The sequence below is a fragment of the Actinia tenebrosa genome, unplaced genomic scaffold (assembly GCF_029948245.1).
Source record: "Actinia tenebrosa isolate PJP-AT-01 unplaced genomic scaffold, QUT_ActTen_1.0 PGA_scaffold2__45_contigs__length_23673736, whole genome shotgun sequence".
NCBI lineage: Eukaryota > Metazoa > Cnidaria > Anthozoa > Actiniaria > Actiniidae > Actinia > Actinia tenebrosa.
This window is the reverse complement of record NW_028292579.1, coordinates 17,249,111-17,276,881: the sequence shown is the minus strand read 5'-3', so window position 1 is coordinate 17,276,881 and position 27,771 is coordinate 17,249,111. Positions and strand designations below refer to the sequence as shown.

The window sequence follows — 27,771 nt, the reverse complement described above, 5'->3', positions numbered from 1 at the left end:
GATCTAATTGATGAAGTCCTTTCATTGGATATGATCTAATTGATGAGGTCCTTTCACTAGATGTGATCTAATTGATGAAGTCCTTTCACTGGATGTCATCTAATTGACGAGGTCCTTTCACTGGATGTGATTTAATTGATGAGGTCCTTTCACTGGATGTGATCTAAATAACGATGTCCTTTCATTGGATGTGATTTAATTGATGAGGTTCTTTCACTGGATGTGATTTAATTGATGAGATCCTTTTACTGGATGTGATCTAATTGATAAGGTCCTTTCACTGGATGTGATCTAATTGATGAGATCCTTTTACTGGATGTGATCTAATTGATAAGGTCCTTTCACTGCATGTGATCTAATTGATGAGGTCCTTTCACTGCACGTGATCTAAATGACGATGTCCTTTCACTGGATGTGATCTAATTGATGAGATCCTTTTACTGGATGTGATCTAATTGATAAGGTCCTTTCACTGGATGTGATCTAATTGATGAGATCCTTTTACTGGATGTGATCTAATTGATAAGGTCCTTTAACTGGATGTGATCTAATTGATGAGATCCTTTTACTGGATGTGATCTAATTGATAAGGTCCTTTCACTGGATGTGATCTAATTGATGAGATCCTTTTACTGGATGTGATCTAATTGATAAGGTCCTTTCACTGGATGTGATCTAATTGATGAGATCCTTTTACTGGATGTGATCTAATTGATGAAGTCCTTTCACTGGATGTGATCTAATTGATGAGATCCTTTTACTGGATGTGATCTAATTGATAAGGTCCTTTCACTTGATGTGATCTAATTGATGAGATTCTTTTACTGGATGTGATCTAATTGATAAGGTCCTTTCACTGGATGTGAGCTAATTGATGAGATCCTTTTACTGGATGTGATCTAATTGATAAGGTCCTTTCACTTGATGTGATCTAATTGATGAGATCCTTTTACTGGATGTGATCTAATTGATAAGGTCCTTTCACTGGATGTGATCTAATTGACGAGGTCCTTTAACTGGATGTGATCTAATTGATAAGGTCCTTTCACTGGATGTGATCTAATTGATAAGGTCCTTTCACTGGATGTGATCTAATTGATGAGATCCTTTCACTGGATGTGATCTAATTGATAAGGTCCGTTCACTGGATGTGATCTAATTGGTAGTCCTTTCACTACTGAATTTACCTAAGTTGACGAGGTCCTTTCACTGGATGTGCTCTAATTGATAAGGTCTTTCACGGGATTGAGCTAATTTATAGGTCTTCACTGGATGTGATCTAATTGATGAGGTCCTTTCACTGGATGTGATCTAATTGATAAGGTCCTTTCACTGGATGTGATCTAATTGACGAGGTCCTTTCACTGATGTGATCTACCTTGATATCACTGATGTGATCTAATTGATGAAGGGTCCTTTCAACTGGATGTGATCTAATTGATGAGAAGTCCTTTAATGGATTGATCTAATTGATGGATTAATTGCTCCTTTCAATTCACTGGATGTGATCAAATTGATAATTGTCCTTAATCACGGTGATGTGAGAGTCCTTTACTGATGTGATCTAATTGATAAGGTCTTCACTGGATGTGATCTAATTGATGAATCCCTTTTACTGGATGTGTATCTAATTGATAAGGTCTTATTCCACTGCACTAATTGATGGTCCTTTTAATTGTGTGAATGATCTAATGTTGTCCTTTCACTAAAGACGTGTCACTTATTACGAGGTCCTTTCACTGTGTGATATGCCTTTCACCATGAGGTCTCTGGAGGTCCCCTGATCAATTGATAAGAAAGTCCTTTCACTGATGGATCTAAATGATCAATTGACGAGGTCTTTCTTTGGATGTGATCTAATTGATTGATCCTTTCACTGGCTGTGATCGTAATTGATGTCCGTTTCACTGGATGTGATCTAATTGATAATCCTTTTAACTTGGATGACCTTTTCCTGATGTGATCTAATTGATAATGTCCTTTCACTGGATGTGATCTAATTGATGAGGTCCTTTCATTCAAACTGGTGTGATCTAATTGATAGGTCCTTTCACTTTTGTGGTCTTGTGTGATCTAATTGATGAGATCCTTTTACTGGATGTGATCTAATGATGATAGTTCCTTTCACTGGTAATGTGATCTAATTGAGCTGATCCTTTTACTGGATGCTTGATCTAATGATAAGGTCCTTTTCACCTTTGATGAATGTGACTTTCACTGGATTGATCTAATTGATGAGATCTGTTGTCTGGTTTATGCTTTTTATTCTGGATGTCTTGATTAATCTAATTGATAAGGTCCTTTCACTAGATGTGATCTAATTGATGACGATCCTTTTTACTGGATTGATCTAATTGATGATACGGGAGTGTCCCTTTCACTGGATTGTGATTTAATTGATGAGGTCCTTTCACTGGATGTGATCTAATTGATGAGGTTCCTTTCATTCACTGAGATGTGATCTAATTGATGAGGTTCTTTCACTGGATGTGATTCTAATTGATGAGGTCCCCTTTTACTGGATGTGATCTAATGATAAGGTCCTTTCACTGGATGTGATCTAATTGATGAGTATTCGTTCTTTACTTGGGTGGATGTGATCTAATTGATAAGGTCCTTTTCACTGGATGTGATACTATGGATAGGTGATGAGGTCCCACTTTCACTGCAGATTGATCTAATTGATGAGGTCCTTTCCTTTCATGGATGTGATTGATAAGTGATGAGTCCTTTTCACTGGATGTGATTCTAATTGATGAGGTCCGTTCAATTAACTGGAGGTCCTTGCACTGGATGTGATCGAATTGAGAGGTCCTTTCACTGGATGTGATGCTAATTGATGAATCCTTTCAAGTGGATGTGATTTAATTGATTGGATGTGATCTAATTGATAAGGTCCTTTCACGATGTGATCTAATTGATGAGATCCTTTCACTGGATGTGATCTAATTGATGAGGTCCTTTCACTGGATGTGATCTAATTGATGAGGTCCTTTCACTGGATGTGATCTAATTGATGAGGTCCTTTCACTGGATGTGATCTAATTGATGAGATTGAGGTCCTTTCACTGGATGTGATCTAATTGATAAGGTCCTTTCACTAGAAGTGATCTAATTGATGAGGTTCCTTTTACTGGATGTGATCTATTGATGACGATGTCCTTTCACTGATTTGATCTAATTGATGAAGATAAGTTTACTGGATGTGTCTAATTGATAAGGTCCTTTGACTGGATGTGATCTAATTGATGAGATCCTTTTACTGGATGTGATCTAATTGATAAGGTCCTTTCACTGGATGTGATCTAATTGATAAGGTCCTTTTCACTGGATGTGATCTAATTGATGAAGCCTTTCACTGGATGTGATCTAATTGATGAGGTCCTTTACTGTTATGTGATCTAATTGATAAGGTCCTTTCACTGGATGATGATTAATTGATGAGATCCGATTTCACTGGATGTGATCTAATTGATGAGGTCCTTTCACTCGATGTGATCTAATTGAGGTCCTTTCACTGGATGTGATCTAATTGATGAGGTCCTTTCACTGGATGTGATCTAATTGATAAGGTCCTTTCACTGGATGTGATCTAATTGATGAGATCCTTTTACTGGATGTGATCTAATTGATAAGGTCCTTTCACTGGATGTGATCTAATTGATAAGGTCCTTTCACTGGATGTGATCTAATTGATGAAGTCCTTTCACTGGATGTGATCTAATTGATGAGATCCTTTTACTGGATGTTATCTAATTGATAAGGTCCTTTCACTGGATGTGATCTAATTGATGAGATCCTTTTACTGGATGTGATCTAATTGATAACGTCTTTTCACTGGATGTGATCTAATTGATGAGGTCCTTTCACTGGATGTGATCTAAATGACGATGTCCTTTCACTGCATGTGATCTAATTGATGAGATCCTTTTACTGGATGTGATCTAATTGATAAGGTCCTTTCACTGGATGTGATCTAATTGATGAGATCCTTTTACTGGATGTGATCTAATTGATAAGGTCCTTTCACTGGATGTGATCTAATTGATGAGATCCTTTTACTGGATGTGATCTAATTGATAAGGTCCTTTCACTGGATGTGATCTAATTGATGAGTTCCTTTTTACTGGATGTGATCTAATTGATAAGGTCCTTTCACTGGATGTGATCTAATTGATGAGATCCTTTTACTGGATGTGATCTAATTGATAAGGTCCTTTCACTGCATGTGATCTAATTGATGAGGTCCTTTCACTGGATGTGATCTAATTGATGAGGTTCTTTCACTGGATGTGATCTAATTGATAAGGTCCTTTCACTGGATGTGATTTAATTGATGAGGTCCTTTCACTAGATGTGATCTAATTCATGAGATCCTTTCACTGGATGTGATCTAATTGATGAAGTCCTTTCATTGGATGTGATTTAATTGATGAGGTTCTTTCACTGGATGTGATTTAATTGATGAGGTCCTTTCACTAGATGTGATCTAATTGATGAGGTCCTTTCACTAGATGTGATCTAATTGATGAGGTCCTTTCACTAGATGTGATCTAATTGATGAGGTCCTTTCACTGGATGTGATTTAATTGATGAGGTCCTTTCACTGGATGTGATTTAATTGATGAGGTCCTTTCACTGGATGTGATTTAATTGATGAGATCCTTTCACTGGATGTCATCTAATTGATAAGGTCCTTTCACTAGATGTGATCTAATTGATGAGGTCCTTTTACTGGATGTGATCTAAATGACGATGTCCTTTCACTGCATGTGATCTAATTGATGAGATCCTTTTACTGGATGTGCTCTAATTGATAAGGTCCTTTAACTGGATGTGATCTAATTGATGAGATCCTTTTACTGGATGTGATCTAATTGATAAGGTCCTTTCACTGGATGTGATCTAATTGATAAGGTCCTTTCACTGGATGTGATCTAATTGATTATGTCCTTTCACTGGATGTGATCTAATTGATGAGATCCTTTTACTGGATGTGATCTAATTGATAAGGTCCTTTCACTGGATGTGATCTAATTGATGAGATCCTTTTACTGGATGCGATCTAATTGATAACGTCCTTTCACTGGATGTGATCTAATTGATGAGGTCCTTTCACTGGATGTGATCTAATTGATGAGGTCCTTTCACTGGATGTGATCTAATTGATGAAGTCCTTTTACTGGATGTGATTTAATTGATGAGGTCCTTTCACTGGATGTGATCTAATTGATGAAGTCCTTTCATTGGATGTGATTTAATTGATGAGGTCCTTTCACTAGATGTGATCTAATTCATGAGGTCCTTTCACTAGATGTGATCTAATTGATGAGGTCCTTTCACTAGATGTGATCTAATTGATGAGGTCCTTTCACTAGATGTGATCTAATTGATGAGGTCCTTTCACTGGATGTGATTTAATTGATGAGGTCCTTTCACTGGATGTGATTTAATTGATAAGGTCCTTTCACTGGATGTGATTTAATTGATGAGATCCTTTCACTGGATGTCATCTAATTGATAAGGTCCTTTCACTGGATGTCATCTAATTGATAAGGTCCTTTCACTGGATGTGATTTAATTGATGAGATCCTTTCACTGGATGTCATCTAATTGATGAGGTCCTTTCACTGGATGTGATCTAATTGATGATGTCCTTTCACTGGATGTGATCTAATTGATGAAGTCCTTTCACTGGATGTGATTTAATTGATGAGGTTCTTTCACTGGATGTGATCTAATTGATGAGGTCCTTTCACTGGATGTGATCTAATTGATGAGGTCCTTTCACTGGATGTCATCTAATTGATAAGGTCCTTTAACTGGATGTGATCTAATCGACGAGGTCCTTTAACTGGATGTGATCTAATCGACGAGGTCCTTTCACTGGATATCTTCTCCTTCAGACAGTCGGAGTGAAAGTTAGTCTTGGTTTGCGCAAATCATTAAGGGGATTTATACTTTTAAATGGGCTTGCTGTGGAATAACCTATAGTAGATTATCTGTATATTGTGTGAATACGTACAATTTCTTCAATCGTGGCGCCAGTTTTCAGAGTCTTGACTGCAACAGAGATAGTTTGACTTTGGTTGTCGATCCCAAACCCTTCGCCACCAAACACAGCCCCAAAGGCTCCCTGCCCTAATTTACGATTCAGGACTATTGTGTCACGTGGTAGTTCCCAGGTATCCAGGGCAAATACTGCGGAGGCAGACTGGGCATCCAGAAGACCAAGTTCATTCAGTCGTGTTTTGATACTTCGATATTTGGATGAGTACCTATGTTTCAGTACAAAACAATTATTAGATAATGAACAAATAGATAACATACGAAGCGATATAAAGCTATTTCAAAAAGGTGGCTAAGGTTTTCTTGCATAATTTATGTCGTTCTCACCTCTTCTCTTCTAACCTTGCGGTATTTACTCGTTTCATAGCTAATAAACTAAAGGTGCTGACATACGGTGCAACATTGCACGCAACATTGCAATCAACAAATTTGAATCGGGGTGACACACATTGCAACATAATCACGCAACATCGCTTGTGTCAGCCTGATATGTTAAGATGTATGGTCAGAAGTTATAAATTTGGTACAAGCTGATTGGCTTGAAATTTCAAAATGTTGCAGGTAATGTTGCAGCCATTTTCATATGATGAAATTTGTTGCGCGCAATGTTGCAAGAGCAGAGCGCGGTTCAACTTTAGATTTGTTGCTTGCAACAAGTTTGGGGTAGACACACGGTGCAACAGTCCGGTTTCGTGCAATGTTGCATGCAATGTTGCACCGTGTGTCAGCACCTTAAAACTCCCATTTCGAGTTCGCCATTGCTCAGTCTTAGCCTCGATTGTGTACAAATGTGTTCTTTTCTTTCATTAAGGTCCATTGTATAGTAAGGAATGTACGCACTACAGAACAATATCAGTTGATTAAAATTCCACGGGTTTTTGTTGAATGACTGAATATTTTAACGCACAACCGAGTCTAAGGCTGAGCAAAAGTGAACTCGAAACTGGAGTATTGCACTTTTTGAAAGAGTGGTAAGAAATCTTCACATGAAAGTCATACTTACCTTCCTTTCAGGATCCAGTAAACGAAACAAAGTACGGTAGAAATCAATACCAAAGCTACAAGAAACAAGAAACATCAATCAATATGGTAATTTGATATGCAGACCTCTTGCACTGAGTCCCTAGAGGAATTGATCTTGGGGTCAAAACAAATAGATTGTTTTTGTATACGAAAAGACGCCCTATTGTTTTTCCCCCAGAACAATTCCTCTAGGAATTCAATGCAAGGGGTATATAGCTAGAATTCATTTATAGGAGAGACGGAAAGGGTCGGAGGAATCCAGAGGATCTATTTGTCCAAAAAAGGACAGGTATGTATGTACGTGTATCCTGATGTCGGTAACATAAGTGATCCCTTTACCTATAACAGCTGCTACCAGACCAGCGACCCCACAGCTAACGCCGAGTGCACTTCTCAACGACTCCACTGCGCATGACACCACATGCTTACTTTCTACGAAACAAAATAAAAGTTAGGATAGATTTTTATCACGCGGCAGCCATGTTGGTTGTATAACTTGACTAACACCGCATTTAAGTGCGCATGCTTTAGGATGAATTTAGGCGGGTCAAAAAAAACTTGTATTTTCGTGGGAATAATTTTATCGCATGTGAACATGTGAATATAGTCGTTTGTTTGTTCTCTTCTGTGCTTGAGGGGTTTTTCTCCGTAATAAATGTCACAGATTATGTTTAACATGTAAAATCAACTGCGCAGTTCCCATTAAGACACAGATATGAATATATTACGCAAATGTAAAAGGACGTACTGCTTTTGAGCGCTGCTGGAAGTGCCTGGGAAGCCCGGAAAATTCTGGGAATTGCAAACTATAAGGCATCATTCAAAGCCATCATTCATTATTTTAAGGAGCAAGTGTGGCTAAGCAGGTAAGTGCGCTGCCTGCTAAACGAGATGTCAGATGTGATCTCATACACTTGTTTCGACTTCTTCCTAATCATTGTGTAGCTTCAGCTTTGAATACTCTTAACACAAAGCACTGATGGAGAGAGAGGGGTAAAGTGTGCACATCAGCTCCTTGGAAGACCAGCCACTAGCTGAATAAACACAGATGTTAAATAAGGCCTTTATCTTTATCTCTTCCCATTTCAGGTACATGTAATGTGTTTGTTATTCACAGTTTCCTTGGCCCAAGTAAAGGTTATAGTGAAACTACAAATTCGCGGAATCTTTTGTCAGTCATAAATAAAATCTCCTGTAAATTAGAAGAGTACCTGCTAAGCCATCCTTGGGGATCATTCCACTTGCCCAAACTATCTCTGGCTCATCGAGCTTAAGAGTTCCTTGAAGAGTATCGTTTAAACCAATGACAGGTACGAAACGACCAATCACCGTTGATTTTGTAGCGAAGTTTTGCTGGACGATAATTGTGGATAGTCTGTCGCCTTTTCGGAAATGAACGCGCCCAGAAACGCCAAGAAAGTCGGTATGTTGAATAAACTCTCGAAAAAGTCTGAAAAAGTTATTCAAAAATAAGAATGAAAAGATGTTTAGAATGATCACAACATCGACACTGGTTATTAATGCAACTGATGTGTATACTTTTTACAGCAAATAATTATATAAATTAAGAGTAAAGAACCAGTCGAAGTACTCTGGCATATGGTAAACCAAGAAGTCGCAAATCGTTGGCCGTATCACGTCGCTACCAGATAAGTTTCACAAACGCCACCCCGTAATAGTTCGTTTGGTTAACTTTGATTCAGACAAATATTCGATACTCCTTCTGCAGCAGTGCAGGCAACGTTGCGCGCAGCAGTTATAGACCGATTTCGACCAAATTACCGCTATGCGAGCAACAGAGAACTCGAAATTTGAGTATTGTGGAAAGACGATACAAGCTTGTTGTTGCGTCGGTGCGTGCGACGTTGTATACAACAGCTCCACTGCAAGTGAGCTAGGACAGTAAGTATACAAAGTATCCACATTTATATCTAGCTTCAGTATTCCACTTGTATTGTTGTGTGAAGATTCCATAGCATCTTGGTGGTTATTGCAGGGGGAGGGGGAGTCACAAAGAAGATTTTTGACACCGATGACAAAACGCCAAGAGAGCGTTGAGTCAATCACAAGGAGCATAAATGCTGTTCAGCCAATCATAATTCTAGGCGCGGTACGTTCATGACCTACCGCGATGTCTCATCCGTGAATAAACTATCGAGTGCATCGGAAGAGTTGTGAAGTAGTTTGTCTAAAGCAAGTGCGTACGTCCATACGGCATCGTATGCTAAAGTAGCATATTCTGAAGGATTGACTCCCTGGAATGATGAAGAAAGGCAAATGTATCACTTACAAACATTTGAGAGGGTGATCACAGGGCGTATAGGTTTATAAGCCTGAAGATAAAGTTTTTGCACTAAATGCCGACTACACGGCATGACGCATTTATAAGTCCATTTCCAAGTCCCTTATTTTAATGTACGATTACCTCTTTTGCGTCGTGTAGAAACTGCCCGACCTGACGAAATTCAATTGATGGTTTTCACAGCCGCCATGTTGGATGAACGTAACAAAAGATTCGTCTTTAGTCTCTTTTGTTATGTCATCCAACATGGCTGCCGTGTCTTTTGTTATCTCATTCTCTTGGGAAGAGATAACTAGCTAAAAACTAGTGTGAGCTGCGTCTGTGTTACTAATGAAACTAATGATAAAAAGGTAAATCATACACCGTGAAAAGATGAAAAAACTGACGTTTCGGACGCTAGTCCTTCGTCGGAGGAGTAACATTCTCTTGGGAATGATTGCAAACCAACGATAAGTGCGCTAAGATTCTAGGGATTACGTACCAAATTTACTTAAAAGTAAAACATCTTTAAAAACCTATTTTGCAAATCTATAAAAAGGGCTTTCAAGCCACCACTACAGAGGCGAATCAATGAAGATACTGCAAAGGTTATAGCTTTTGTTTTTACTCAATGCCTCATACCTTCTGCTTAGCTTTTCTTAAATACTCTTCCTTCCATTTTTTGACTGTCCCTCCACCAACTATAACATCATCATCTTCACCGTAAAATGACACAGAAAGGCTGAAATACCCTTGATCAATCAGTTTCCTCATTTGCGCACTGCTGCAAGGCACGTGGTCAGCTGACGCATGCGAATCAATGTTGTATTTGTCTGTATCCCACCAATCATGGTCCAGCCAGCCAAGCAGGAACCAAACGTACCCTTTTGAAGGGCGAAGGCCCTGTTGCAAAGAAAAAAGGCGATGAATGAAATTATATATATAATAGATAAAATATATATCCCCCATTTTTACGCCAACTATATTCAACAACAATAAAAATAAAGTAAAACTACACCCGCGTTCATAATAAGCAATAGAAGTTAAGCCCCAGCACGCTCGATGACGATAAGACAATCGCTGTCTGATCAGCTTTTATTAACTAGTACGAGTATCAACAAGAGAGCGAAAAGTTCCACCTTTAGTAGTAAAACTGAAGTCTTAAATATTTTCAATCACTAACCATGGTCTCGCGCTGATTTCAATAACCTTGGCAATCAACAGCGGGGAAAAAACGAAAATAACTTATGGGATAAGGGTACCCAAGTAACCTTAGAAAACGTTTTGAAAATGTTACCAAACATTTCTTTTAAAATCTTATGACGAAATCACTTTGGAGTCCCAAAAATATAATAAGTATACTAGTAATTTCAATTTCTGCCACTCCTCCCGCACGAACGAACAATATGATTGGCCGTTTTACCAACAGATATATGTCTTACAGTCTTACCTGTTTGTAGGCCTCGCACATGACGGCTCGCGTGGCTGGTGGGTAAGCATTCAAGATGATTACAGTAAGTCCACTGTTCTTGATGCTTTTTACGTATGCTTTGGCATCCAGTTCTTTTTCTGACGGAATCTCACGTGACAAGACATAGATTCCACTACTGGTCAAAAATTCGGTGCGTGACACGACTGTGGCAGCCGGATACTTCATCTCTCGTAGAGTAACACAACGCTTCCAATTGAATTTTTCAAAAAGAGCTAGATAAGCTATTTTGAATTCATCGATACTTGGAGCTGTTCTGAAATAATATGGATATCTCGTCCTATCAGAGAGTGACACGTCATCGGCTCCATAACCCATTACGATCACGTTGTGGAAGTGTGACACTGCAGCCATCGGCATAGTCGCCTTGCTACACGCAGGTCCCAGGATCCCTACCACTTTGCGTGACGGGTCACGGTTCAGGTATGAGATGTATGCATTGAGAACCATCTCGCGACGACACTGGGTGGAAACGATGGGTAACTTGAGAACGTAATTTTTAAGTACAGCAGTTTCTTTATTAACGCTCTCGATGGCCATCAAAGCACCAATCTCGTCACCGGGACTCGACCAAACTGCTTCCGGCCCCGATAAGCTTGGAAACATCCCTCCAATATAAATCTCTCTCTTATTGGTCGCCTTTACTGGTAGCCATGGAAACCAAGTGTTATTGTTTTGTATTAGCCAATTGCAGACAGTTTTATATGGGGCGGTACTGATGTTCTCTAAAGCAGCTTGTTGTAACATCTCCGCCAAATGTTTTCGTTGTAGGCGAAAACGACTCATTAGGCTGAGTATATCATCATAGTTTGACTCCAGGCCTTTCCATACGAACTTTCGCAGCTCGAACGGAGATGAACAAGTGCATTTCCAAGTTGGATTTGACGATGACCTTTGCTGCGTGCTAAAATACAAAGGCTCGGTGAATATTACAGAGTCTTGCACAAACAAGACCTTACGATATAACTATTTCAAAAAAGATTGGTGAAGGTTTTGTTGCATGTTGCTTACTAAGTTTGAAATGTGTTATTTTCATATGCAAATAATATTGTCAGCAGAGAAGAAATTATGCAGGAAAAACCTGCAGATGTTCTATGTAGTATGTTTTGAATCCGAGAATGATTGTACAATGCCATCTTTCCAAGACATGCTTCTCTAGTCACGCACAAAAGTTTCAGTACAGGGCTACGTGCTAAATTTAATTTATTCTTTTCTCCTGTCACGAATCACTGAGCATTATGCTCCAAGCCTCACATTGAAACCTTTGTGCGTGACAAGCGAAGCATATCTGGCGAGGAAGTGGGCTATAAACCCTTTGGACGTGACGTCAATGGAGCTCAATTTGGAGAGCAAAACAAAAGAATTTTAATCTCAAGAGAATTGGAAACCTATTGAAACAGTAATGATGAAAAGGTAAATTATACACCGTAAAAAAGATGAAAAAACTTACTGACGTTTCGGACGCTAGTCCTTCGTCGGAGTAAAAGAGGAAACCTATTGTTATGTCCTCCATATTGAGCTGCATTCCGACGTACTGCAAGGGGTCTATATTGAGCGTACACGAATCAATCTTATTGTCAATAATTGTTTTTCAACTGGTTCTAGTTCTTACTTGCAGTTGGGAAAGTCTATTCTTGTGAATCTCCCGGATGTAGTCAGACGTTCTGAATCAAAAGCTGCAAACAGCAGTGGCTTATCACGTGATTCATACGTCAATAGCAAAACATCAGGCGAGGTGCGTATCCAGGCAACGGCCACCATTAAATCGAGGGAAATTATTTGGCTTTTGATATCTGAACTGCAATGAACTGATTTAAAGATAAGAAGAGATAATTCACTATTCAATATTTTTTATGCAGAAGGACTGGACGGCTGAGGATGACATCATTGCTTCATCAATAGGCCCTTTGCAGCTCAGTAATCACGTGCTGATTAATTCACTGAGAGCAAATGAATGAACATTTTGATTCCCATGGGTGAAATATACTGGTGAGCAAACAAGATTTCTACAACCTGTTTGGAGAGATCGTAATAAAACTGCATTTCGTAACACACTGGTTACACATCGTTTCATCCATTTATTTACAAGTAGCTAATAAGAAGCACCAATTTAAAATAAAAACAAAAAATTTGCGTGACCGTAAACTGCAAAGGACCTATTGTATCATGTGTAAAACAGCCATCAGCTCTTTCTTGTTTGGACGTATTGTTTCCCATTTTACAGACGAAATGACCCTCTATTGAGCATTCCTTCTTTACCCTTTTGGTAAACCGATATGGACCGAAATTCATCGCAAACACTGTGATACATAAGCCATTTTGCGCAGTATCCTTTGTATCTGTACAAAATATGAAAGCATTTGGCCTAGAAAATCTACTCACGGTTTTAAGCTACACACTTTTACCATGGCATCTGGTGGGATCCTACATTCATCTAAACTTTCTTATTATATTAATAGAATACCTTGATCCTGTGCTACCAGTAAGGCACATAGATTGGGTTCTCCACCAGCAGCTGGGTCACATCTCTTGGGGTAAAATACACGTGTCACGCATTCACCGCACGCCTCATGGATGGCAATCAACTCATCTGCACTAACGAGGTTTTGCTGCACTGCTGGGATTTGTAAACTACGCCAGTGATCTGCGGGGACGTTATGGATTTTCCACATTTCCCGAACAAAAGCAGCCGATACATACCAGTCATACCTGTGAAGCAAGACGGTGTCATAAGATGACATCATACGTTACAAACTTTCCTGTAACATTGCGCACCACATCACAGGTGGGTAACAGGGTTTGTAGAGGGATGTTACATGTAGCCACCTTTCTTGTAACATTGCACACCACACCACAGGTAGGTAACAGGGTTTGTAGAGGGATGTCACACGTAGCAACCTTAACTGTAACATTGCACAACACATCACAGGTAGGTAACAGGGTTTGTAGAGGGATGTCACACGTAGCAACCTTTCATGTAACATTGTGCACCACATCACAGGTAGGTAACAGGGTTTGTAGAGGGATGTCACATGTAGCAACCTTAACTGTAACATTGTAGAGGGATGTCACATGTAGCAACCGTAACTGTAACATTGCACAACACATCACAGGTAGGTAACAGGGTTTGTAGAGGGATGTCACATATACCAACTTTAACTGTAACATTGCACATCACATCACAGGTAGGTAACAGGGTTTATACAGTAGAAGGATGTCACATGTAGCAACTTTTCGTGTAACGTTGCGCACCACATCACAGGTAGGTAACAGGGTTTGTAGAGGGATGTCATATGTAGCAAACTTTCCTGTAACATTGCGCACCACATCACAGGTAGGTAACAGGGTTTATAGAAGAATGTCAAATGTAGTAACCTTTACTGTAACATGGAACATCACAGGTTTGTCTCAAAGTATTTTTAGCATTCTAGTAAGAATTGATCAAAGCGACCTACCTCCCAGTGTTGCCAAGAGAACCAAAGTCAACAAATGGTTCATAAGGAGAAGGATTTTGTGACAAATGCCAGCCAAAAGGAGTCCATACCTCTGGGTAGATGATGGCTGTAGGAATGCACTCTCCACTGGGAACATAAAACTTCCATTATTTGTTTGCTAAATAATAGATTTACGCGAAACTTTTACAGCTGTTTTCAAAAACAAACAGCCAAATTGGCTTCTTTCAACCTCAATAAATATTTTTCTGAGAATAAGATTTGTTTGAGTTGTATTCATATTCATGTGCAACTGTTAAACTAGGAAATGATACTCTAGGGAATGTTACATAGTTTGAAATGGTTAGAACATTTTGCCCAAGGTAAATGGGTCGATTGGTTCTTGCTTTTAGTTGACTGGCATCAACTTTGGTTAATGATGCCTCCCTGATTGCAGGTCATAGAAAATGGCTGCAAAAGTTCAACGTAAGAATAGGCATTAGCCAATGCAAGGTCAAGGAATCTACTGGGCTGAAAACGGTCTTACAATGTGCTTCAATGCCAACTGAACCCGGTTTTCCTCAACTTTGGAAAAGCTAATACTTGCATATGCATGAGCAAAAAAATACTTCTATGATGACAGAATGTTTTGTTTTAAGTGGGTTGACTCCCCGTGAAATACTATTTTTTGCTACGCACTAATGTAAAAACCATGCCTTACCTTTCATTTCGGCATTTCACATTTCTAAGGTTTTCGAGCGTCAGATGGACTGGCAATGAGCTAGTGAGAAGTACTACATTATCATAGCCCAATGCGTCCATCAACAACACACGAGTCAACTCTCCAACAATCTGACTCGACAAAAGAGTCCCCACAGAGATGGTGAGGGGAGTAGGTTTGTCATGGTGATCAAATATCTGTCTTTGATGTTTTCCTAGATTAAAAGCATTAAAGTAAGTCTTTTCTACTTCCTGTGTGGCAAGTCCAAAATACTTCACTTATACATTACTTTAAAAGGGTTGTGAGATAAATGTTGGAAGTTTTTATTTGTATAAAGCCATTCAAAATGTCAGGTTGTTTCCTTTTATAGTCATTATAAAATTCACTCCATAAAATACATCATTAGTCTGTCTGGAGTTGTAGAAATGCATTTTGAGGGATACTTAATCATCGCATTTTATGCATTAAAAAAGCAAATGTTTTTCAAGAGAGAAAAACAACCATTACAGCAGAGTGTTTTAATAAATCCTCCAGATTGGTCAATGTTGTGTTCCCTTGGAAACTTTAACAGGAATATCAAAACTCCATACGGAGGGGGTATGGGGAGGGGAGATATTGCTCATATTTGCTCATCATCCATTATATAAAGATTTTATTATAAAATATTAAATTCGCACATTAAGCATAACAGTAACACCAAACATAACGTAAAGTAAGAAAAAAAACACATGAATATATAGAATCAATTTTTAAAATTCATTTTTAATGTAAATTATATATTCTAGTATATTTAGTATATTTTTGAGGGAAACCTATAACTATCTTTTGGTATCTTCATTTTAATTTTCGAATAATTATTATATGGCCCCGGAGAAAACGACAAAGTGAGCATCGTGAAGTCAGAAAGGAAACACTTTACTAGTATCAGATAATGAATCTAACAACAAGAGAGCAGAACTTAGTAACAGTGGTTAATTTATCTATAATAAGAGAGAGCTTATGTTTTTACTTCTTTCCATGATTATATAACTTGATCTTCAGCTATTTAGTTAGCGTGCTGGGCAATGATAATAGATTAACAAGTCAATCATTTTTTAGAGTTAAACTACGAGAGAACCTACCTTCTATGTTAAATCCACGAAGACAGCTTTCCCTACTCGGCCATACAGCATTCAATCCGATTAGAATCAGAGCTGCAACTTTCAAAATGTTTTTTGCCATCAATCGGTCACAACCATGTTGATAACTCACGCATAGATGAGTCACAAATATTCAAATCCTCGTGGCTATACAACTCCATAAGAATTAGCTTGCACTCCCTATGACATCCAGTGCTAAAGATGTTTTTAGCAATTATACAAGACTTCATAAATTATCCTTGTTTGATTCTGTCGTATTCCAGGACATTTTGTCAAATTAGTTCAGCGTTCAAGATCTTCGTGACGACGACCGAATGTGTGCAAAAAGTCAACACTGGATTTATTGTAGAATCACTCGATCACAACATGGCCTTCTGAATATCCGTTTATAATCCTAAAGACCTGAATCACATCTTATAGATTTGTACTCACTGTTAGAAACAGTGATAAAGAATCACACACCACACTGTACTTGGTACACGAGGAACGAATGGGACTTGTACTCATTATGCTAATTAATCCCGTGGGAGGGCAAGTGTGGCTTGAAAAATCAACAAAACTCGACAGCCTTTTACTAGTAAGTTAAGTGCGAACGTTTTAAATCATTGTTCTTTTGCAAGTAGAACTTTTAGTTACGATTATGGATTATCTAGTATAACAAGAAAACGCAAACTGATATACCAGCAACAACATATTTATAAACCTCTATAGTCTCCTACGCCCAAATAAACTAAATGTTGTAAATAAAATAATTGAAAGTAAAAAAAAATACATAAATTTGAAAGCTCTCTATTGGTACCAAAGGCAGGCGCTAAAATAAAGAAAAAGACTAGTTAGAATAGTAAAAAATATTTCTTGATTATTCAGTTCTTGTTCATTAACAGTAAAAGGTTGGCGTTCTATCTCTTCTTCTCCCTCTAACCCACTTCCCCCTGGGGGGGCTTCCTAACAGACGAAGTCCTAGGGTGGTCACGCAACGCTTTTCTCAGTACCACAAGGAGGAGAGAAGCGTTGCGTGACGACACCATAAACCTAACCCATTGAGCCATAAGTTCCCGGCTTCAGATCCCGTCTATGTTCCTCATCTTCTCAAACACCCAAGGCGTCATCACCATCATGTTAGAGTACACACCATACTTGTGAGGACTGGCGCACTTATGTCCCCACGACACCACCCCGGTCAGGAAGTATTGTCCATTCACTGCACAGCTGAGCGGTCCTCCACTATCGAACTGACATGAATCCACGCCTCCCTTTTCAAACCCAGCACACAGTGCTCTACCATGGATCTTTCCTGAATACGAGAGTTTTTTGTTACAGGTATTTGTGGAGACTAGCTTTAACTGGGCCTCGTTGAGTGCCTCTGGTTGCGTGCCGTTGAACTTGGTATGGCCCCATCCAGAGATATAGCAAACTTTTCCCCAGTGGAACTTGGTGTGGGGACGCAGAAGACAGATTGGGTACACATTCTCGTCCATGATGGCTGGTTCTTTGAGTCTTACGAGAGCTAAAATTCAAACAAAAACTCATTCATTGCATGCAGAGGCTATCATTCCGAATTATACGAAAAGATTGTGCGATTTTTTTAAATAATTGTAAGTGCCGATAAAAGAGTCCTCATGCAATCCATAGGAATCATAAGTAGGGCATGACCCCATCCCTTGTAAATCCTTGACTTGTAACATAGGCTGCGTTTACAAGGTACCAATCAATTTTTCTTCCGCGTACTAGCGAAAAAACTCAACCTTGATTTTGCAGATTCCAAAAATGTGCACGGCTAAGCGTACGAATTTTTCCGGAATAGCACAGACCCGTGCGTGTGAACGGATCGCCTAAAAGTTCAACTTTTGGACGGGTTACAATTCATTCGTCCAGTACCGTGTAAACGCAGCCATAATACTAATGGAGCTACGCTTTTGAAATTAATTTGATTTCAAAATACCCTCCTACTCAGCACTTTGTCGCATACTCACCAATGTCATAATCTGGTGGCGTGTCAAAGATGCCTTCAAATAGCATTGATTTGTACTTTGGATGAAGAATGATTCTTTCAATATCCCTTATTTGCTCAAAAGATTCTTCCTTCTTCAGTTTGTGCTCCCCTAAAGTTGCGGTCCACATCTTAGGATCCGTAGAGCTGTACGTCTCTGAACAAATCACATATTAAAGATAATTAGATGGCGGAATACACGTCACACGTAGCAACCTTAACTGTAACATTGCGCACCACATCACAGGTAGGTAACAGGGTTTGTAGAGGGATGTCACACATATACTCCAGTTTTGAGTTCTCCTTCCTCAGCCTCAGTTGTACGTTAAAATATTAAATCCTTCAACCAAGACCCGTGGAATTTTAATCAACTCTTATTGTTCCTAAGTACGTACATTACGGACCTTAATAAAAGAAGAGAACACTTTTTCACACAATTGGCTAAGACTGAGCAAAGAGGAACTCAAAATGGGAGTATCCTTGGGGTGCATAATACGTAATAGCCACCATGTTGGTTGACGATAACAAAGCATTCCTCATTAGCTTCTCTTGTTAGATCAACAAACGTGGCGGCTGTTTCATTGTTATTTATAACTCAAGGGATTTTGAGTCATCATCACCATCACCATCATCATCCCCATCATCATCATTACCACCACCATCACCACCACCATTACCATCACCATCACCATCACCGCCACCATCACCACCATTATGATTGTCATTATTATTACCAGGCCTATACCTACCGTGAAAACAATGTGACGCAGTAACAATCCAGTTGTGGTTAACAAGAGAGCCGCCGCAGAGCTGAGTGCCATTGTAGAACAGAGCAACTTGCCAAGGCCAAGAACCTTGCTTGCTTTCCTTTCCTCCAACGATGCGCTTGTTATACTCGTAGTTCTTCATCAACGTGCTCCAAGAAAAATGTCTGCTTTGAGCGCTTTTCCTAAACCTCCATCCACAGAAAGGGAAACTATCTGTTTGAAACAAATAGGTTTTATTTTATTTTTAACATTCACAATTGTTTGATGAGGCCTCCTGATAATCAGTTTCCTCTCGTTGTCGGAGGTCCAAAAAAGTATTTAGAAAGAAGATAGAAAGATGAATTCAGAATCATTTGTATCCGATGAGTTTATATAATGTTGAGCTAAGGTCGGTCTGCGCGCGAAACAGCAAACTGTTCACTACGCCCGCAAAACATCATAGACGTGCTCCAAGCCAACCAATCTTACCGGGCTCGACAAAATACAGCAGACAAAAAATATCCACCCGTATTCCACCCTCAAATGTCTAATAAGATATTTATGTGTCTTATAACCGCAGCTGCTTCACATGCTGCTTCTAAAAATTCAAACTGGAAAAAACAAATTATCCTGTTCAAGATGAGAAAACTGAGGATGTCTACTGGAACTGCAGCTGCATGACATGCTCGATTGCGTGATTTCAAAAACTTTAAACTTGAAAAACAAATCGTTGGTATAAAATTATCCTTCAAGATGAAAATACTGCGCAAGTCTACCACGACTGCATGATATGCTCGATTGCTTGATTTCAAAATTCAAAATTCAAAATTTTCAAAATTTTTCGGTTTTTAATTTGCAACCCAAAATCAAAGTCGTAGACAGTTGAAAATGTTTTGTCTGATAAATTTGTGAAAAATAGTGTTTAACCGTGCGTTATTCGTGATAGACAGCACGCTTCATAATGTCTAACCACAAAAGATAATAGTTTTTAGAACTTATATCAAAGCTACAACTCTCTATATTTGTATATTTAGGTTTGCCTAGAGTTTAGTGAAAATAAAATAAAGTTATTCATCATATTTGCGAGTTCCATGAACATATTTCCATCGCGTGATCTTTGAGTTTGAAAAAGGCGCCAAACTGTTTCATGGATGCTAACATTATCATTGTCACGCATGCCTTGTTCTAGACAGCTGGACTCATATATATGTTATAACTCCTTCGTTCATGCAATATGAACCACCGGCTAAAGCAAAACAACAAAACGTACTTTAAAGTGGAAACTAACGATCAAAATGCCGAAGCTATGCAGATGAGAAACACGCTAGGCATACTTGGGTATGACAACTGAGTTTAGTTTCAGAAAAACAAACCGCAAAACAAATGACCCATAACTTCCGGCTAGAATTTTCCGTTATACACACATCAGTGAATGTTCGTTTACCTATTAGTGTACTACTGTGTCTGTTTACTGGAGACAATATGACAACTTATTCATCAATCCACGTTTAAGTCAGTGGAATTTTTCAAACTATATCTCAAACTATTTGGAGTTGTGAGAGAGACGTTTCAAACTTTGCAAAAAGAAAACTTGCAAAACTGTTAGGGAAAAAGCCTTAGGTCTCAAGAATAGTATTATTTTTCTTACCTAAATTTCTTTTCTCTGCTATTCCCTCTTCATTTTGTAAGATAACACCAAAGATAATAAACACAGCAAACAGCATTTTTTTGATTAAATTGGTTAGTGAGATTCCCCTTTCACGTTCGTACCTCTCTCTGGTTGCTTGTTTTACGACCTCACTGCAAGTGTGTCTGTGCTATGACTTTTGAAACGTATTTGAAAGATAAAACAAAGATTATGATTGGTTGCTTGGGAAAACAGAAGCGGGTTTGGTTTAAACACAGGGAGCCCAAGCTTGGTTTTCTTGCATAATAATAATCATCATCATCATTAATAATGGGACCTCGCTACGTATACTCCCTTGTCGCTGTTGTTATATTCAATCCGTCTAATTAAAGTACATTATCGAAAATACGAAATTAAGAAAACAATTTTATTAACCATGCAGTTTTGTCACCTCTACACCCCTACACTTTGTCACATAAAGACAAAGCAGGGCCACAATTCGGCTTTCCTGATTTGGCCAACCTGATGCGAAAAACAAAATCTTTTAATTTAGCTACCATTCTTCCGAAACAATGAGATATAAAGCAAGAAGTTTGGAAAAAGCCTACATCGCTACACCATCAACAAGTACATTTTTGTAATTCTCTGGCAAACGAAAAAGATCAGAAGTTATTCAACTTAAAAGACCGTAATGTAACCCCTTTAACGTGATATATCAATCAATCAATCAATTTTTATTCAGTACCATAATATATATATTTAGGCACTGCCTATAAGCGGAGCTCCCGATACGGAAGTCACAGGGAGAACAATTTAAATGAAACTGAAAGGTGAAAATAAGATCGGGAAAAAAATCTTCAATTATTTTTTATCCGAAATGATGACAATTTCTCCCATAATAAAAACCATGCAGTAAAATCCAATCGAAATGCACTACATCGTTTTTTGGTTTTTTGTTTTTTTGCGCGAGTATACTCTCCCACTTAGGAATTTTGTACACAACTTACCCCACCTCCAGGGGCTAGTTTTTTTCTTGGAAGATTCTTCGACAAAAAGTTTTCCAAGGCCGACAGTTTTAGGCTTTGAATCTCTTTTACTTAAAGAAAAACGAAAGCTAACTACAGATAATCCAATACAATATCAAGTTTAGTGAAATTTACCTCGGATGTCTTTCATTGAAATCGAAAATCCGTCCGTCCCTGTACACAACACAGGAATCCCGCTTGATGTCAAAGCAAAACTACTCACAAATGCGGCTCTCAAATGCAGAGAAAAAAATCGCTTTAGGACAAGTTATAGACCAAAAACAATTTTAAAAAAACTTTCATGTAGTCAAAGATGGATCAAGAAGTGTTCTTCAAGAATTCAGGTGCGTGTTTTTTAGCAAACAATCGTATATATATATATATATTTTTTTTTGACAAGTATTTTTCTCGACGAATCGACAAATCTAAGACTTTCTCTCAAAACTTTTTATATTTCTTTAAAACACTCATTAATAATTCATAAGCTTATGGTCCAATTGGAGCCACCATACACGTCACGTGCATGAACCTTTATACACGATAGAGTCCTCTTCATTAGTATTCAAGTGATTTTATATAAAGACACATGTGTCTTTATATAAAGACACATGTGATCTTTATATAAAGACCACTCGAATACTATGAGGATGACTTCATCAGGGATGAAGTATGCATCCAAGTTTAGATAAAGACAGAGCTTCATCGAGGCCATAGTCAACCCTAAAGATCTTTGACTAACGTGCCTGTCTTTGCCTTGGCACGCAATATCCAACGTGTGGGAGCTTCTATTGAATCTGGTTGCGCATGCCCGTGACGTCAAATCTCTATCGAAGTATAAAAATCCATGTTCGTGACGTGTATGGTGGCTCCAGTTGAACCAAAATCTTATAAATTGTTCATGAGTGTTTTAAGCAGTTCAAAAAACTCGTAGATCGTGTTTTATCAGGTATAAAAGCACGAGGCGTAACGAGTTTTTTAAACACTACATCGATAAGCTTGATTTATTTTAATGCTGGAGGAAATATAACATGAAGAGCATATTACAACAAATATTCGTCCTTTATTTAGCTTCGTAAATCTTTAACAATTCGGTTGTTTTTAACCAGCTATCGTATGTTTTTCGTTCAAGAAAAAGCTTTGTTCGCCTCCTATCGCGGGGTCCAATCGGCAAAACAAAGAAGACTTTCATTCAATAATTTTATATCTTTCTACAGATAATTTATTTAATCATTAAATGAAATATAAATTTTTACCAAATATTCAACTGTTTATTAAGCTGTTCGAGCAAGTATGATTATAAAAATGAGCTTAAATTTGTGTTGTTGAAAGATGTTATTGTATAAAGACCTACTAGACTTTCACTCTAAAAGGCTAAAAAATATTCAAAAACATTTACAAACGCCAATTTACTGCCAAAGAAATGAGTCATTTTGTATTTTGCATTGCCTTTTGCATTATTTTTTATTTTGTCTCAGTTGTTCTTGTCAACTGTTTAAATAAATGTAAGCTCTGTTAGTAGTGAACCCCCCCATATACCGTAGTAGCTAGGGGAGGGGTGGTCTAAATTCCTGACTACCCCTTAAGAATGTAGGGGGAGGGGTGGTCTAAATTCCTGAATACCCTTGGAGAATGTAAGGGGAGGGGTGATCATGAAGATGAGCGAAATATTTTAGGGGATTAATGAAATGGAATGTAGAACAGGGGTCAAAGTACGAATTGCAATCACCAAGGCGGGAATTTGAAATATGAAACATGGATACATATTTTTATGGAGAGAAAAGTTTAAAAGCCCGATCAAAATCAGCAGAATCACTTGCTCATCACCTTCGTCGGAAAAACCCCACTTGCACTCAGCTATAATCCAGCCAGAGTACGGATAAGTTAACATGTCATCTGGAAAAGTAATACAAATAGGAGACCGTGGATACGCTATTTTTGTGAAGGATGTTCGAAGGGAGAAAAAAATATGTATCCGCAAACAGAAGAAAGATTTGTCGAGCGGGAAGACGGTTCTAACTAGCTCAGGAGTGTCTTTGACTTTAGACGAATGGACATCACTCAAATCGGCAATTGAAACAGTGGATACGGAGTTAGTGAACAATGAGGCAACTACTGCATCCAGTCAGTCCGAAACCACCGATCTTCATCAGGAGCCAACCGCGTTCTCTGGATCCATTCAAACCCTTCCGGATGATGGCAGTGCGCAAAATTACGAGGCACAACTAGGAAAAGATTATTTACCAAGAATTTTCACCACTTCTGAACTGGACACTATTTTTAATGCGCTCGGTCCGGAAATGGAACTGACAACAAGGGAACAGCAAAGTGGATTAGCTACTGGACAGCAGCAAGTACCCAGTTGGGGATCTCGAATGTACTAATATCCGCCGTCATAGAAAATAATTATACCAAAGACATATTGTTATTGTTTTGGATTTGCTGTAGCATTTATTGAAAAGTGAAATAAAATATTTTGTTTCTTACAAATGAAGTTGGTGTCATAATTAATGTACATGTTTGATATGATTTCGAGCTCTAACATTGCAGTGTTGACAGGCACCATCAGTTTTACCTGTCAACTAGGGTCTTATCCGTAATAACCTAAAAATATTTCTTGTTACAGATTCTTATTCCATGTCTTCTGATTCGTCCGTTTGTATTTGTAGATGTTGTGTAGTGAATAAATTGTTCAAGAGAAATTTACGTTGATCAATAGCAACCTGGGTTGCTTCCATCCAGTCGTAATCACAAGTGTCCAGTAAATCTCGTCGGGTTCTCATTATTTTACAATAATAAGGATCCCTTCTTAACACGCGGATCCATACCAATTTTTCCAACAGTACTTTTCTCAGCTCGTTTTGAAATGCAGGGATCATTTTATTGTACGCAAGCACTTCAGCCGATGCTTTCGTTTCGCCTTTTACCATGTACTGGTTTTCCAGAGTTTCTAATTCAATCTCGTGTCGGTCCATGGTTTCTTTTATCAACACTGACCAGCAGTCTTCTTCAGGCTCATCATCGTCATCATCAGGACCATCATATGACTCTGATTCACTCGTGTCTACTTCACTGTCTTCTTCACCTTCTTCGCTTGACGTCTCTTCATCATATGTTGATTCATTTTCCTCTATATCGTTCATTTTGCAAATATGATTGTCCAAGTGACGTTTTAGATTGAACCCTGTGGAGAATGTCTTGCCACAATAATAACACTGCTTGGGTAACGTGTCCTCTAAGGGATCTAATACAAAATGATTTTCCTTTCAAAGTTTGCCGCAATTTATGTCCTCCATGAACTACTCTCAACCTGCTCCTTAACTGCTCCTCATATGCTCCCTGCTGCTCCTTATGCTCTCAGGCTGCTCCTTCATATTGAATACTCCTAAGGACTCATGAAAAGAATCTCTACTCGCAGTGTACCTCGAAGCTTTTTTTTTTTGTCTTTCCTGTTTTGGATAATTTGAAGCAACAACCTTCTGATCTGGAGTCAGGTGTCAATCAGTCAATTCTTAGAAAATAACGTCACTGTTGCCCATGGCCTTTTTGTCCTTTTCTGCGAGATTGGCCTGGTTTTGGCCTTTTTGGCCTGGGTATGGCCTTTTTGGCCTGGCTGAAGGCCATATATAAACCATAATTAGGAAAAATAAAGTCATTTTATTTAACTCTTCCTGAACTGTAAACATGGTTAAACGAGTTTGTCGAGACTGCCCGATCGCAGGATGTGGTGCAAAATATCTCGTGAGATTAGCGAACCATCTGTCGGATGTTCATTTGCTGGATAGCGATCATCGGAGAAAGTATCTACAAGAGGCTAAACTGCAACCGAAAGTAAAATTCGTTTTGAATCCAATTAGTGCCAAAACTGATGATAACAATGACAAAAACTTGACGCATGTACAAGGCAGAGAGTATGAGTTTTCGCAACCAAGAAAATACAGGGTGCAGAGACTTGCAGACACTAAAGTAAAACAGGGTGCAACCTTTTTCAAAACAAAAACCAAAGAAAAAAAGAAGCGAAATCACGGGAAATCAAAAGGATGGTTAACGATGAATTAGGACGAGAGAACAAACTAATAATTTGTGTCAATAAGGCTGGTTGTTTGTTCAGTTGAATTCAATAGTAAATACGCATGACACATCACAGTCATGACGAAAATAAAAATAAAAGAAAGCCAAAGAAAGCCATGGTTTGTGTAATGTGTACGAGATTAGCTTGGTATTCTATGGAGTACAAGAAGGTGTCGTCACTTTCACCGGCTCAATCTTATCTACAATAAGCTGGATGTAACAGAGATCGGTTTAGTTTTGACTGTTGCTTAGAGCTGCATTTCATCTTTCGATTGAAAATTCTAGGTAGAACATATGTATGTTAGACAGTAACTAAGCAATAATATTCAATAACAAATCTCATAATCCCATGAACAATAAAAGCACTTTGTTCGGCGTGCTTACAGGAGTATCTTGACTATACAAAATCACAGAGGACCTTGTGGTGTAATGGTTATCACGTCTGACTCCAGATCAGAAGGTTATGGGTTCGATTCCCATTAAGGTCATTGTTACTGTATTTTGGACAGAGAGGAGGAAAAGTATCCTGATTCTGGTTTTAGTCAGAAGCTAACCGAACACGTATCTGTTAAAGCAGCTTACATAATCAATGAATACGTCCAAAGGATTTCACACTCTAAGTTGTGGCCATATTGTCGAAGTTCCTTTGGTGCACGATCGCTGTGGAAAAAAGTACTCTGACTGCTCTCACACAGTGGAAATACCAAACTGCTTTATTTGCCCTGCATATTTTACGACATGCCCGTATTGTCGTGGTAATTTCTGGAATTGCTCCTGTACCTGGCCTGAAAGCCTAAATCTAGTTGACCTCATTGCCAGTGGATAGAAATGTAGTTATTTGACAAGTAAAACTGATGGTGCCTGTCAACACTGCAATGTTAGAGCTCGAAATCATATCAAACATGTACATTAATTATGACACCAACTTCATTTGTAAGAAACAAAATATTTTATTTCACTTTTCAATAAATGCTACAGCAAATCCAAAACAATAACAATATGTCTTTGGTATAATTATTTTCTATGACGGCGGATATTAGTACATTCGAGATCCCCAACTGGGTACTTGCTGCTGTCCAGTAGCTAATCCACTTTGCTGTTCCCTTGTTGTCAGTTCCATTTCCGGACCGAGCGCATTAAAAATAGTGTCCAGTTCAGAAGTGGTGAAAATTCTTGGTAAATAATCTTTTCCTAGTTGTGCCTCGTAATTTTGCGCACTGCCATCATCCGGAAGGGTTTGAATGGATCCAGAGAACGCGGTTGGCTCCTGATGAAGATCGGTGGTTTCGGACTGACTGGATGCAGTAGTTGCCTCATTGTTCACTAACTCCGTATCCACTGTTTCAATTGCCGATTTGAGTGATGTCCATTCGTCTAAAGTCAAAGACACTCCTGAGCTAGTTAGAACCGTCTTCCCGCTCGACAAATCTTTCTTCTGTTTGCGGATACATATTTTTTTCTCCCTTCGAACATCCTTCACAAAAATAGCGTATCCACGGTCTCCTATTTGTATTACTTTTCCAGATGACATGTTAACTTATCCGTACTCTGGCTGGATTATAGCTGAGTGCAAGTGGGGTTTTTCCGACGAAGGTGATGAGCAAGTGATTCTGCTGATTTTGATCGGGCTTTTAAACTTTTCTCTCCATAAAAATATGTATCCATGTTTCATATTTCAAATTCCCGCCTTGGTGATTGCAATTCGTACTTTGACCCCTGTTCTACATTCCATTTCATTAATCCCCTAAAATATTTCGCTCATCTTCATGATCACCCCTCCCCTTACATTCTCCAAGGGTATTCAGGAATTTAGACCACCCCTCCCCCTACATTCTTAAGGGGTAGTCAGGAATTTAGACCACCCCTCCCCTAGCTACTACGGTATATGGGGGGGTTCACTACTAACAGAGCTTACATTTATTTAAACAGTTGACAAGAACAACTGAGACAAAATAAAAAATAATGCAAAAGGCAATGCAAAATACAAAATGACTCATTTCTTTGGCAGTAAATTGGCGTTTGTAAATGTTTTTGAATATTTTTTAGCCTTTTAGAGTGAAAGTCTAGTAGGTCTTTATACAATAACATCTTTCAACAACACAAATTTAAGCTCATTTTTATAATCATACTTGCTCGAACAGCTTAATAAACAGTTGAATATT

At 38.5% G+C, this 27,771-nt stretch overlaps 2 protein-coding genes and 1 non-coding gene across 3 annotated transcripts in view; 1 reads left to right on the top strand and 2 right to left on the bottom strand.

Annotated features, from left to right (window-relative positions):
• Positions 1–16,865, bottom strand: part of LOC116289279 (uncharacterized) — a 30,775-nt gene extending 13,910 nt beyond the window's left edge. Inside the window, exons 1-12 of the mRNA XM_089033888.1 lie at positions 16,136–16,865; positions 15,015–15,228; positions 14,318–14,443; positions 13,327–13,571; positions 12,475–12,670; positions 10,824–11,766; positions 10,016–10,276; positions 9,220–9,347; positions 8,304–8,542; positions 7,432–7,524; positions 7,073–7,127; positions 6,026–6,278 (exon numbers count right to left, since the gene is read on the bottom strand). Of these exons, the coding sequence (XP_088890014.1) occupies positions 6,026–6,278; positions 7,073–7,127; positions 7,432–7,524; positions 8,304–8,542; positions 9,220–9,347; positions 10,016–10,276; positions 10,824–11,766; positions 12,475–12,670; positions 13,327–13,571; positions 14,318–14,443; positions 15,015–15,228; positions 16,136–16,235 (2,853 nt within the window). The 5' untranslated portion in view covers positions 16,236–16,865. The remainder of the gene's footprint in view (positions 1–6,025; positions 6,279–7,072; positions 7,128–7,431; positions 7,525–8,303; positions 8,543–9,219; positions 9,348–10,015; positions 10,277–10,823; positions 11,767–12,474; positions 12,671–13,326; positions 13,572–14,317; positions 14,444–15,014; positions 15,229–16,135) is intronic.
• Positions 16,866–16,986: 121 nt separating this feature from the next.
• LOC116289280 (transmembrane protease serine 2) lies at positions 16,987–20,702 on the bottom strand. The gene is made up of 4 exons (XM_031696176.1): positions 20,538–20,702; positions 18,893–19,123; positions 18,127–18,300; positions 16,987–17,660 (listed from the first exon to the last, which is right to left on the bottom strand). Exons 1-4 carry the CDS (start codon positions 20,611–20,613, stop codon positions 17,215–17,217), a joined length of 927 nt encoding a protein of 308 aa, XP_031552036.1. The 5' UTR covers positions 20,614–20,702; the 3' UTR covers positions 16,987–17,214.
• Positions 20,703–26,024: 5,322 nt separating this feature from the next.
• Positions 26,025–26,097, top strand: Trnaw-cca (transfer RNA tryptophan (anticodon CCA)). The gene has a single exon. It is a non-coding gene; the product is annotated as a tRNA-Trp (tRNA).
• Positions 26,098–27,771: the final 1,674 nt, after the last annotated feature.